The 13,381-nt window shown below is 54.6% G+C and overlaps 1 protein-coding gene across 4 annotated transcripts in view; it reads right to left on the reverse strand.

Annotated features, from left to right (window-relative positions):
- Positions 1-13,287, reverse strand: part of chd3 (chromodomain helicase DNA binding protein 3) — a 32,357-nt gene extending 19,070 nt beyond the window's left edge. For 2 of the 4 annotated variants that reach the window (XM_029257289.1, XM_029257288.1), the window contains exons 1-23: positions 12,423-13,286; positions 10,085-10,227; positions 9,664-9,840; positions 9,238-9,362; positions 8,779-9,017; positions 8,036-8,163; positions 7,761-7,890; positions 7,358-7,533; positions 6,381-6,647; positions 6,089-6,292; positions 5,587-5,804; positions 5,332-5,463; positions 3,829-3,925; positions 3,515-3,706; positions 3,154-3,354; positions 2,901-3,038; positions 2,675-2,796; positions 2,376-2,549; positions 1,913-2,054; positions 1,658-1,789; positions 1,389-1,506; positions 858-982; positions 368-599 (exon numbers count right to left, since the gene is read on the reverse strand). In XM_029257289.1, the coding sequence (XP_029113122.1) occupies positions 368-599; positions 858-982; positions 1,389-1,506; positions 1,658-1,789; positions 1,913-2,054; positions 2,376-2,549; positions 2,675-2,796; positions 2,901-3,038; positions 3,154-3,354; positions 3,515-3,706; positions 3,829-3,925; positions 5,332-5,463; positions 5,587-5,804; positions 6,089-6,292; positions 6,381-6,647; positions 7,358-7,533; positions 7,761-7,890; positions 8,036-8,163; positions 8,779-9,017; positions 9,238-9,362; positions 9,664-9,840; positions 10,085-10,227; positions 12,423-12,585 (3,775 nt within the window). In that variant the 5' untranslated portion in view covers positions 12,586-13,286. Of the gene's footprint in view, positions 1-367; positions 600-857; positions 983-1,388; positions 1,507-1,657; positions 1,790-1,912; positions 2,055-2,375; positions 2,550-2,674; positions 2,797-2,900; positions 3,039-3,153; positions 3,355-3,514; positions 3,707-3,828; positions 3,926-5,331; positions 5,464-5,586; positions 5,805-6,088; positions 6,293-6,380; positions 6,648-7,357; positions 7,534-7,760; positions 7,891-8,035; positions 8,164-8,778; positions 9,018-9,237; positions 9,363-9,663; positions 9,841-10,084; positions 10,228-12,422 lie in introns of all 4 variants that reach the window. The other 2 variants (XM_029257287.1, XM_029257286.1) reach the window with 1 other exon arrangement.
- Between the last annotated feature and the right edge of the window lie 94 nt (positions 13,288-13,381).

Here is a 13,381-nt window from a genome sequence, read left to right on the forward strand (position 1 = left end):
GCTACACTAAAGTGTACCATACTGCAGCGTAATCTCCTGTATTTAGTGTACTCTACAATACTAAAGCGTACTCTACTGTGTCTTACTACAGTGCAGTGAATGACACTACAATGCAGTGTACTATACTACAGTGTACTCAACTGTATTTTATTGCAGAATACCATCCTGTAGAGCACCGCTCTACTGTATTTCGGAACCTTCCCGACACTGATCCAGCAGGTCATTATTTCTCCCACTTCAGAATTTTATTTCATTCGTTGCTATAAAGTATTTTGATATTTTCATAGCAAGAACTTTGCTGTATTTGTTTTACGTGGGGAACCTGATGTTTCCCACATCGCACCCTTTCCCCCAGCTCCCCTCTCACCTTCGATCTCATCCTTGAAGAGCTCCTCTGTGCCGAACTTGAGGATGTCGTCCAGCTCCTGTTTGGTCATGGAACCGGCCTTGGAGCCCAGGCCGGGCCGCACCACCAGATGGGTGAGCATCATCTTGCGCTTGGCCACCTGCGTGATGCGCTCCTCCACCGAGGCGCGAGTCACAAAGCGATAGATCATCACCTTGTTGGCCTGGCCAATGCGGTGCGCTCGACTGAAGGCCTGGGAAACAGAGAAAGACAGAGACTCGTGGTTGAGTAGGGTGCGAGATGGGGAAGAGCCGCACATACCAGTGGCTACTGGTGTCGCTAAGTTGTCACTGTCGTGGTGTGACCAGAGCTGACATCTCCACAGAATGGAATCCTGTTCACCCATCTTCTGACCGGACTGCACTCTGTTTCTTCTGGATCATGATAATGTGGGAGGCATGAAATCTGTACGAAGAGGCAGGGAGACGATCACAGGAGGGGGGGGGGACACCTGGATGTCGTTGTGGGGATTCCAGTCGGAGTCGAATATGATGACGGTATCGGCGGTGGCCAGGTTGATGCCCAGCCCTCCAGCCCGCGTGGACAGCAGGAAACAGAACTGGCACGCACCAGGAGCTGTTCCAGGAACGAGAGAGAGGGAGAATACAAAGTTATGGCTTTGTCAAACCAATTAACAAACCATACAGAAACCTTTCTCAAGCAACACATCCTCCAACAAGAAGTAACACATAGTAACTTCATGATACACTTCGTACCACCAGCCAAAATGAATGTCACACACCGAAATCAAAATGAATTAAACACAACCAGTCAGATGAACTACACATCCCAAATCAGTAAACTGCACACGACCAAGTGGAATGAATAGGACTCCACCAATCACAGCGAACTACTCTCCATACTCCACCAATCACAGCGAACTACTCTCCACACTCCACCAATCACAGCGAACTACTCTCCGCACTCCACCACTTACAATGAACCGCAGACTTCCAGTCAAAATGAAATGCACACAACTCACCGTTGAACCTGTCGATAGCTTCCTGGCGCAAGGCGCCTGTGATGCCACCGTCTATGCGCTCGTACTTGTAGCCCTCAAAATCCAGGAAGTCCTCCAGCAGGTCCAGCATCTTGGTCATCTGGAGCAGAATTCAAAAGCAAGGAGCTGAGCCAATGAAGTCCATCTTTGTGGTCCAACAACATCTCCAGAGTGGCTGCATCACTGCTGACACAGTTAAAGTGCGACGAGACCAGTGATGGAACACATGCGATCCGGAGACACTCGGTGACCTGGGAGAAGATGAGCACGCGGTGACCCTGCTCCTTCAGCTTCCTCAACATCTTCTGCAGCAACAGCAGTTTCCCAGAGGCCTTGGCGAGCGCAGTGCCCTCATAGGCCCCGCTGGCCGTCTTTGGGGCCTCCTGAGTTGCGGCACACAGAGGACATGGGCACGTTACACACCGACACAGAGAAGAGAGACACGAATCCTGCATCGTCCCCCTCGTGCCCCCCGAGCCCCTCCGCCACCTGTGCCCCTCGCTCACCACAGCTGCCACAGGAAACAGGTAGGGGTGGTTGCAGCACTTCTTGAGGTCCATCATGATGTTGAGCAGTGACACCTGGTTGCCCCCACCCTTGGAGTTCAACGCCTCGAAGTTCCGCGTCAAGATGTACTTGTAGTATTTCCTGCTCCGAAACACACGGGGAGACACACACAGAGAGGACATTTCCAGGGCAGCGCAGCACACGTTCACGTTGTTAAAATACGTATGCACAGATGTAAACAACAGAACAGAGAAACGAAACGTCAGCAAGCGTTCAGGACTAATTCTTGCATGTTTTCCCTGATGTTCCTCTAGGTGGCGGTACAGGTGAATCCGATCCATAATAAAATGTGAATCCTGGAATTTGCCGTATCCCACAACGCAGCGCTGAAAGTTTAGAACAGCGAGGATCTAACTGGGCTTCACACTCATTTCACGGGCGTTCGTCTGAGGTCCTCCTCACTTCTGCATGGGACTCAGCTCGACGCGAACGATGAGCTCCGTCTTTGCCGGCATGTTCTTGAAGACGTCGGCCTTCAGCCGGCGCAACATGTGCGGCCCCAGCAAGTCATGCAGCTTCTTGATCTGGTCCTCCTTGGAGATGTCGGCAAACTCCTCAAGGAAACCCTCCAGGTTGCTGCGGATACGGTGAAGGACAGCAGGTGGCGTGAGACATGCAGAGAGGCACGTGGGACTGCAAACTGTCCAAACAACAGTTCCACATTTGTGTGTGTGCGTGCGCGCGCGTGCGTGTTTCCCTACTTGAATCGGTTGGGCGTGAGGAAGTTGAGCAGATGGAAGAGCTCCTCCAAGTTGTTCTGCAGCGGCGTGCCGGTCAGGAGCAGCTTATGGTCGATCTTGTAGTCGTTGAGTCTCCTAAAGAACTGATGTGCAGACGAAGAAGGTGAGCAAAGGAGATGAGGTGTACAGGAAAGCACGGACACACACAGACACACACAGATACACACAGACACATTCACACACAAACCTTGGACTGGTTGTTCTTCAGGCGATGGGCTTCGTCAACCACCAGGCAGGCCCAGTCAATGGACTTGAGGGCCGTCTGATCGATGGTCACCAGCTCATAGGAGGTCAGCAGCACGTGGAACTTAATGGCAGCCTCTCTCTGAAAGGATCAAGGAAAACCGTGAGCAGGCAGAGGGAACGCTGCATGACGCGTCGCTGCTCCCGTCCTCCCGGTCGGTCGCCCGCTCACTGCGACCCTCCCTTCCTCTTCTCACCCGCAGCTTGAACGCCTTCTTCCCGCCCTTGACGGCGGAGTCGTCGAAGGAGAGCTCGTTCTCGCGGATGATGGCCCTGCTTTCCTTGTCGCCCGTGTAGGTGACCACGTAGAAGTCGGGTGCCCACATCTCGAACTCTCGCTCCCAGTTGATGATGGTGGAGAGGGGGGCGCTCACGAGGAATGGCCCCTTGGTGTGGCCCTGGGGGTGCAGCGGTGGGAGGAACAACCAACAATCGCTATGTTCTCAGTCCAAGTTCCAGGCGGAACACATGAGGTCATGCGAGCGGCAGCCACCGAAAAGGTACGATGTACAAACTACGTCAGTTGTCTGTCAGTTGGTACAGAGCGTCAGTGAGCACCTCCTTGAAGAGCGAGTAGAGGAAGACGATGGTCTGGATGGTCTTGCCCAGGCCCATCTCGTCGGCCAGGATGGTGTCGGTCCCTTGCGCCCAAGAGAAGCGCAGCCAGTTGAGCCCTTCCAGCTGGTAGGGGTGCAGCGTGCCGCCCGTGACCGTGACGAAGTCCGGCTGCTCCTCGTACTTCACCGTGGGCTGAGGAGAGCGAGGGGTGGAGCCCAAAGACAAGGGGAGAACTTTACGTGGGAACACTTTGGAGAAAGGAGGCGAGTTCGGAAGAGAGACGGCCAGCGGAGGCGTGCGTGCGCAAGACTCACGTCGTTGACGGGAGAGCCAGGCGGCTCGTCGTTCTCCTCCTTCCTCACACTCCTCATCTTCCTGGGCTTCTCGGGGTCTTCCTTCATCACTTCGTCTCTACGAGAGCACGGACACACAGCACCGGCATCACCGCGGACCGCAGGGGCTCGTCACCGGCCGCACGTCTTCTCTCACCACGCTCAAGAACGCTTCCGGGAACACCGTGCTTCTCGGAGCGGCGTTTTGTAAACCTCGATACGTTCGCAGAGAGAGAAGCAATTTCACTCCGTCACGTTTCTGTCACCCTCTGGTCGTAACGTTTCGCATCCGGTACTTTGACCTTCTCTCCGTAAAAGCAACCGTTCCGATGAGGCCACGGAAAACCCTCTTATAGGACCCATCGGGATGAGTGAAGAACACGCATGAACATCGGAGCTTCGTCGTTCTTTTCCTCCGGTTTCACACCTTAATCATACGGATGCAAAACTAACAGAGCGGCAACGATACGAGGACAGCGCAGCACTATGAATGACCATATTTTCCTTTGTTACATTTTCATGCGGCGTTTTTATTTACATTTATTACTTTTACACTTATTCATTTAACAGACGCTTTTCTCCAAAGCGACGTACATCTCGGCGAAATACAATTTGTACGTTACATTAGGAGAAAGAGACAGATTTCCAACTCTTTTTGTTTGAGCACCAGCAGAGCACAGACTTTTCGCCTCTTTGCCACTTTAAACAAAAAGTACGCGGAGGGGAATCGGGACCCAAGAGGAGCGTGCAAGGGAACCGAACCGGCGGAACGCATCCGAGCGCCGACGGGGACCCGCACGGCCCGCCGACGATACGGTACAGCGCCGCACTCAGCGTTAGGACCGAACGGGACTCCGAAACAACACGGTAACGCTGAAGGGACGGCCGCCATTACTCACACCTGTCCTTTTGACAGCACGTCCTGGTCAGCGTCAGCTGTCAGTCGCAGTCACTTTTACCGGCTAGCGTCACCGGATAAACGATGAACAGGTGCATGAAAAACGTTAAGAATGCAGCTCCACGCAGCTTCCTTTACTTCCCTAAGAGACATACGCAGCAGGGGTTGAAAACGCAGACTCCGGCACCCTCCCCACGAGCGCTTCGGAGCGTTAAAGCGCCTCTCTTCAGTCTAAACTACCGGATACTTGTTGACACTCGAGTATTTTCTACCGCCGCAGAGCTGCTACTTGTCTCCTGTTTCCCGCTACTTTGCCCACCTTCGCCATCGACACCAGAAGAGCAACAAGACCGAACCGAGGCCCCTTTCTCCGGCGTCACGCGCTTGTCCTGCGTCATCGACACCGGCTGCAGACAGACACGCTGCCGGCAACCAGGCAAAAAGCGCCTTCCGGAAACACACGGCACCGCGCGTTCGTCCGGATACAGGTGCGCCACGCGGAAACGCGCTCGCCGCCGCACACACGGCGGAGGCCCGTGTCACTGTCCACGCCACGCGCACAGAAACAAAGTCATGCTCTCACACACCTGTGTCTCCAGTAGTTGGTCTTTTGGGAGTTGAATTCGGGGATGTCCAGGTCGTCTCTCTCCCAGGTGCACTGGTCATAGGTGAGATCCCTCCACTTGACCAGGTAGTGGTAATTCCCCTTCTTGTCCACACTGTCACACACGAGAGCACTCGAGGCGTCAAGGTGACAGCACACCTCGCGTCCACAAGATCGCCGCTGAACGACGTCTCGCACACACACGCACGCACGATGCCGCGAGTCCACACGGACACACCTGTGGTTGATGATGCGGTGGACCATCATCCACTCCGGCTTGATGCCATAGCGGTAGAACTTCTCCTCGAGCGCCGCATACTGCGGGTCCTTGGCGCGCCTCTTCTCGCTCTTCCCTCCGTCGTCCTCCCCACCTGAGCCGTAGTCCAGGGGAGGCGGTTCGTCCATGTCCATCTTGCGCTGGTAATTCCGGAACATGACCGAGTGGAAGATCTCCAGCTGAGGGAAGGGGAGAGGAGATAAGAAGAAGGGGAAGAGGAAGAAAAAGAGCAGGATTAATAGGGTTACAGGATGAAGCCAACAGGACCAAAAAGACAAGACCTCTTTCACTGTTGGGGGTCAGCAGAAAACAAGCCAGACAAAGAACACCTTCAGCAGCCGGAGGAAAGGCTCCCGGCATGGCGAAGCTCTCCTCGTACCCGGCTCCGCTCCGCTCACCGCCCCCCCCCTCCCCCGCACCACCTTCCTCCACTTGACTCCAGCCTTTGTTGAGCTGCCCTCACCTGCAGCTCCGTGACCCAGGTGCAGTGCCAGTACGACTGCCCCGTCAGCTTCACGAAGTACTCCCTCTCCGGGCGGCCTTTCATGGGGGGCGGCGGGGGCTGCTGGGGGTCGGCGTCTGGGGCAGGGGGCACCGGCACTGGTGGCGGGGGCTCGCCCCAACGCCAGTGGAGGATCTTCTGCACCCTCCCTTTGATGGGCGGACACTGCGGGAGCAAGAGGGGAAGTGACAACCTGCGTCCGCCTACGCCGGGCTGTCAGTCGTCCGATTGGCCGCTCCCTGCCGCCACTCACCGTGCACCGGGGACACAGCCACTCGCCATTGGGTATCTCCGGCAGGGGCGGGTTCAGGCAGTGGATGTGGTAGGACGAAGGGCACGAGTCGCAGCACAGCAGCTCCCCGCCGTCCTTGCAGACTCGGCAGAACTCCATGTGGTCGTCGTCTTCATCCTCTCCCCCCGTTCCCCCGCCGCCCCGCTCGACCACGCCCCCGTCCTCACACTCCTCCTCGAAGTCCTCGAAGTCCTCCTCCTTGGCCTCCCACTGGATTCCTTCCTTCTCCTGACGGTTGGCAAAGAGACACGCAACAGTGACAGGGCAGGACACTGGACGTGCACTGGCTCCTCGCGCTGCCAACGGTCCAGTTACGCATTTCTTAGGAGACAAACATTTTCCCCCATTTCATACTTGTGTTTCCCCTCCGAAAGAAATGGATGTTTTCTAAACGTTTTGTTTGTTTTGTTTTCTAAACGTCTGTTGTCAACCTGCATTTACACGCCAAGCCAACGGGGGACGGAAAAGCTCACGCAAACAGAACAGAGCGTGGAACTGCCTTCATTCAACTCGCCGCCACAGTGTTTACAGCTGCTGCTGGGTGACGCCGAGCGTCAGCAATTAAGGACGAGCTGAAGAACATGGGTCGCGTTTGTGGATGCCAAATTTTTCATTTTTAATCATTTGAAATGAGGTTTAGTTTAATGTACCTCGAAAATTATGAAATATTAGAAGTCTTACTTATGACAATCATATCTGACATCATTACAGAAAATAACCAGTGACTGTGTCACAGTGTATTTGTATTATTAACCTTTCAGTGGCTGTGACTTAGTAGTAATGCTGACTTTCAACATACAAACATAATGAGTTACAAACCGAGTTTCAGCCTCAGTCGAGTTCATAAGTTGAGGAGCCAGTGTAGTTCTGATGGTGCTGCCGGTTACCCCTGGGGTTGGGGGAGGGGGGGCGTTTCTGGGCCCTGACTAATGACTCACACAGTGGGGGCAGCTCCACTTGCCCTCAGGTGCCCTCTCCAGCTCAGGCTCCAAACACACCAGGTGGTATGCGCGGGGGCAAGTGTCGCACAGGATGATCTCACCACCCTGCTGGCACACTTCGCAGTAGTCCTGGTGGTCCGTCTCATAGCCGTCGCCCTCTTCATCCCCCATCACTGCACCAGGAGAGCCGAGGGGTGAATAAAGGTGACAGGAGCATGAAGTAGCCAGAGAACAGCGCCATCTAGAGACCCGGAGGAGTTACTACTGACTTCACTGAGCGCTTCGGAGCCTCCTGAACGCTGCCTAAGCAAAAGCTTGCAGAGCAAGAGCACAGAAAAAGCTTGTGTGGTGCACAGACATGGAGGAGAGGAAGCGAGAGGGTCTGGAGAGCGACGCCTACTTTTCTTCTTCTTCTTCGCTGGGCGACCTCGCTTGTTCTTCTTGACCCGACCGGAGCTGTCGGAGCGAACCGAGGAGCTGTGGACGCTCGAGTCCTCCTGCTCGGAGTCGTCCTCGTCCACATCCTCGCTCTGAGGGTGGAAGACAGAGGTCCCAGGGGTTGGGTTACAGATCCCTCTCAACACACACCACAAACGGACGAGCACGGCAAGGACGAGCGCAGAGCGACCGTGGGTTAGCGAGCCCAGCTGAGCAACCAGTGCAGCAGAACCTCACCGAGCTGCTCTTCTTCCTCTTGTTACCCAGCATTCCCAGCTTGATGCGAAGAGGTGCCATCTTCTTGCCCTTGGCCTTCTTCTTGTCAGGAACACGAGGGCTCTTGCTGCGCTTCTTGTAGCCCGGGCCTGGGGGAGGGGCCAGAGCGATGGAACGGTCAAGGTTTGCAACCATGCTTACAATGAGAAAGTCAGTGTGGTTCAACTGCACCTCTGTTCAAACTCAGGGCCAGGATGTAAAACTGGGCATTCAGTAAGAGGTGAACAGCTGGAGTTGTCCTGTAACCGCTGGCCCACCTCACAGAACTGAGACGTGTGAGAGTTATCTTTGAGGGGCAGCATACTTTAGTTCCCCCATAAATTTGATGGCGATTAGGTTCGCATTTCGACTAACCCAACCCTAGCCTCTGGAGGGACTACAGTTCGTTTCTGGACTCGGAGGAGACCACACACACCAAAGTCGCAGTACTTCGAAACTCATGCTCGAACGAGGAGCCGGTCACTACACACCTACGGAGGAGAAGACAACGTCTCACAACGTCAGCAATAGAGTGATGAGCGACCCCGTGAGGAACCACCCCAAACCGGGTCCACGAGTGTCCGTGGGATCCGCCGCCTTTCTCTCGGCCCCTATGCTCAACACCCACTCTCTAGACCCTCCTTCCTTCATCTCTGCTTGAGGCCTTCTCCAGCGCCAGCACAAGAGAAGGACATGAAGAGGAGGCCTTCCACTGGACTGCTCACCTTTGCCCTCTTTGGTCTTGGCTTTACGAAGAGGGGGAGGCTGGGGCAAAGGCTCGGGGGACACGGTGGCCGCGGAGACCTGCTCAGCGACGGCGGCAGCGGCAGCAGCGGCGGCAGCTGCCACAGCCGCAGAGGAACCCTTGAACGGGTTATTGGAGCTGAACTCTCGCCACTTGGCACCAAGGATAGTCATCATTTTGGACATGGGGATCTTGGGGTTCTTCTTGGCAATCATGGGCCTGAGGAGACGAAGGACACGGAGGAGAAAGAGGAGACGGAAGAGACGGAGGATGTGGAGGAGAAGGAAGCTGCGAATGCTGGGCGTTCTCTTTGGAACAAAGAGGCTGTAATGACAAGAACTTGACATCCAGAGGCATCACACAAATTTCAGAGATTTGCTCGCAGCCGAACTCCACATCCACAACAACATCGGTGCCCAAGCATCATCATGTTTCGTACCTCATGAACTGGCTGAAGGCTTTGTAGTTGGTGAGGGTGCGGTAGTCTTCCTCGGTGAAGGTGTGATCCACGTCCTCGAGACCCCAGTCTCGCGCCAGCTGCCCCGATGTCTTCTGCTCCATTGGCTAGGCGACAGTGCGAAAGCAAGAGCTGTGAGCTGGAGCGGCAGGACTCACAAACACGAGACACACAACAACAACAACACACACTCGTTTTGTGCACATGGACATTTTTCTGGCGTGATCCATTTATAACGCTAGCTGTGCCACGTCCTGAACGGCTGCTCCACCTGCTGGCTCTGTTGGCTCTTAGCTCATTTACACTGACCTCTGCCATCTCAGCAGGCACGTGGCTCCTCGGACATTTCGGGTGAAAAGCTACTGTATGCGGAGCCTCGGATGTCTGGAAAAGGGACACTGTCACTACCTTGGGCGTCTCTTCGTGGGTGCTGTCCTCATCCTCCTTCTTCCTACGCTTGGTCTTCTTCTCCTTCTTCTCCTTGTGTTTCTTCCTTTTCTTCTTACCGCCAGCGGTGAAATCGCTGGCGCCGCTGTCCGAGTTCTCGCCATACTCCCTGTCCGAGTCCCTGTCTACGTCGCTGTCCTGGGGGGACGGCACACGGAGGTCAATGCAAAACGACAGGTACAGAGACGACGAACCTTCCGCCAAAACGCAGCCTCGCAAAGCGCATGAGATGCATCGGGGCACAGCAACGCCTGGGACAAACTGAGGACATCAGACATCATCGGTGATGTCCGTCACGTCCCTTAGGCAGGCGTGCTATGGCAAGTGACCGAGGTGCTCGCTAAGGGTCCCGATTTTCGTGCTCTCCGTGGCAGCAGCTTACCAGCTTCTTGTGTTTCCGCGCTTTGATGGACTTCCCATCGCGCTCCTTGTCCTTCTTCTTCGTCTCCTTCTTCTTTTTGGGGCCCCGTTTCTTTTTGGCCGTTCCGTCCCTGTCGGACGCCTCTCCTCCTTCATTGCACTCATCTGGATGGGGGGGTGCAGCACACGGCATCAGTGCTCAGCTCACATGACAGTGTATACACCCCATCCCCCAAGCGCACACGGCCGAAACACGGTAACGCACCGGTGCTAAAAAACATGGGCTCTAACGCGGTAAAGACAACACAGCGACCGGCTGGAAATCATTTCTCACTTTTCTGTATGAAGAGCGTATGAAATGATGCAAACTTTCGTCTCCAATACGTGCGAAGCTCTTGCTCCTGCTCCTGCTCATGTGGAACTCCATCCCATCAGCTCAGTTCGGTCCACATTCCACATTTCACTGGAAACACATTTCTGTGCTTTTAATCCTTGCTTTACCATGTTCACCGCTTGTACCTACAGGCCTGTACGGTTATTTGCCGGAGCGGGATTTTCCAGTCATCATTCTGCCTTCTTCAAAAGATCACACACGTTTAGGGTATGAAACTCAGATAGACATATGAGTGCATGAACCGTTTGCTGGTGTATCTCCTCAGCTAATTAACTTCAGTAAATAAACACCATAGATGAAAAGCGGGAAGTGATGTCACCTCACACACACAACTCACTGGTATGAAAGTACAGTAATAATACAGTATGACTGACTTACATGACTGATGTCATGTGAGGACACACTCAGGACAGTGTGAGGTTTGCAGGACAGACATGATTCAAACTGTACACACACTGTGGTCTCATTTCGGTGGAAGTAACAACACTCCGCACTTTATTTCTCTTCTGCAGATTTTAATTCCTTTTTTGACTTCCTACAAGAAGCCCACTGAGACTGGACTGGAAACACGCGCTAAACACACGGGAAGCTCGCGCTCCGCCCCGGCCACGGCCGCCATCATGCGATAATAAAAAGCACTTTTTTTTATTTTATTGCTTTATTTGCCAGGCGCGCTCCCGTGGCGGCTGGGGGGGGTCACGGCGTTCCTATCGGGTCCAGCGTAGCGCGCGCTCCGGAATCAGTGACGTATCCGAGATCGCGAGCCACGCTTCAGGCCGCCAGGGCTCTGGGGACGAGCGGAGGCGCGGTCACGGTCACGGTCACGTACTGATGACCGCGTGCAGGCGTGGTGCTGTGGACTTCGACGTGTCCTCAGATAATCCCGCGTTATCAACATGTCACGTGATGTGTGCAGACTGCAGGGCGTGTGTAATGACTGATCGATCGACTGACTAATCGATTCGATGTATTGATCGCTTACTTGAGCTCCGCTGTTCACAAAAACTCCAGTGTGTCACACTCCGAATATCATATGTGAATACAGTATGTAAATGTGTTTATGTCCAAGTCTCACCTTGTCCGTGGATGTCCCTGCAACACACACACACTGCGGAGAGTTCACGCTCAACTGGGCTAATTAGGATAATTAATTATTTATAGTTACGTCAATCATCAATAAGACTTGGTGTAACGTCGTAAACTGTTTATTTCAGTGTTTGCAGCGCGAAACACACACGTTTCCCCGCTCGAAGCCGACGTGTGATTTACTCACTACTCAACTTATTCGTGTGTGTTGTCATTGAGGAGGAAGCGGAGCTCTCGGACCCTGGGCCCTGTGCGCGTGTGTCTGTGGGGAGGGGAGGGGAGTCACGTTAGTTTGCAATGTGTCACAAACTCGGGGACACTCCTCGCAGTCACACTCGAGCACGCGCCGCCACTGCGCGCGCGCACACACACACACTCCACGCAGAATGAGTGGATGAGGGGTGTGTGTACGTGTGTGTGATGGGGGGGATCATGTGATGTGGCCTAAAATCGCGCTTTTTGATCCACGGACGTGTGGAAATGAGCACTGAGACGAGACTAATGAGTGGGCAGTGGGCAGTGGAGCGAGGGCTCGCGCTCGGAGCGGACGGCGGGTCACCTTACAGTGATTTAATGTACTAATAAACGGAGGAAAAGGGGCACGAAAGAAGCGTCGAGTTCGGTTCCACTTGAACTTGAACTCCTGACACGGTGACGGGGGCCCCGGGTCCGAGTCGCGCCTCTGTGCGTGTGTGTGTGTGTGTGTGTGAGAGAGTGTCTCCCTCTCTCTCTCTCTCTCTCGCTCTCTCTCTCCCTCGCGGCTGAGTGTGCAACTGTGTCTTACTTACTGTGTGTGTTACCGTGTGTTACTGTGCGTTACCGTGTGTGTGTCGGAGTGCGGAGGGTTCGGCATGCGCGCTCCCGAGTCCCGGCCCCGTACCTGGCGCGGCTCGCGCTGCAGTTTCTCGAGGCGCCGCCGGCGAGTTAATGTCGCTTGCGTTCTCGTCGAGCTCCGCGTCCTCCTCTTCTTCATCGAAATCTCCTCCCTCGGAGTTGAGCAGCATGCCCTCGTCTTCCTCGCACGCGCCCAGAGGAGACGACATGACGCTCCTGTCCGCGAGCCCGTGCACCACCACCACAAATGTATCTGCCTCGAATTATGAAATTTATTTAATATTCAAATCGGCACTCAGAAAGTGGGGGGCGTTTTGGAATATTTTACACTACAAGGCAGAGAAACAAAGATGGCCGCCCTTATATTTATTTTTTAACAACCCCCCCCAATAAGAAAAAATCCCCTTACATAAAAAATGGCTGACTATATTATTTCAGAACGCCCCCCCCCCCTCCTCCTCCTCCTCCTCCTCCTCCTGCGCGCTCTGCCCTCCCCGCTCGAAAACAGTCACATTGTTACATTGTTACGGGGCGCGCGCCGTCGAGCCCCGCATCGGTTACATTGTTGCGCGTTCGCCGCTGCCCGCGCGCTGCCACCGAGTCGCCCTCGCGCTCCTCTATCTCAGCGCCCTTTTCCTGCCCCCTCACTGCTTTTTGTGCCACAATTTCGCGGGAGCCGCCGGCCCGCACTGCAGAGCAGCTCTAATTTCACAAATATGGCTTCCTAAATATTCTTAAAGGCCCCCGCCGCCGCACTATGAAATTATTGGGGGGGGCTGGAGAGTTCTGCAGCGGCCATGCCCACACTTACATCAGATTGTCTCTCTTCAGAATTAACTAGTTAATCGCACAAAGGAGAGGAGGAGCGCAGCGGCCCGTTTCCCTCCCACACCAGAACCAGGACCAGAACCAGGACCACGACCGGCGGCTGTCCCTTGGCACCGTGATCAGCGCAAATGGGACAGAAATAGAAAGTTGAGAGAGAAAGGCTTTGCCGTCAACTGC

Source organism: Scleropages formosus, chromosome 13, assembly GCF_900964775.1.
Source record: "Scleropages formosus chromosome 13, fSclFor1.1, whole genome shotgun sequence".
Lineage (NCBI taxonomy): Eukaryota > Metazoa > Chordata > Actinopteri > Osteoglossiformes > Osteoglossidae > Scleropages > Scleropages formosus.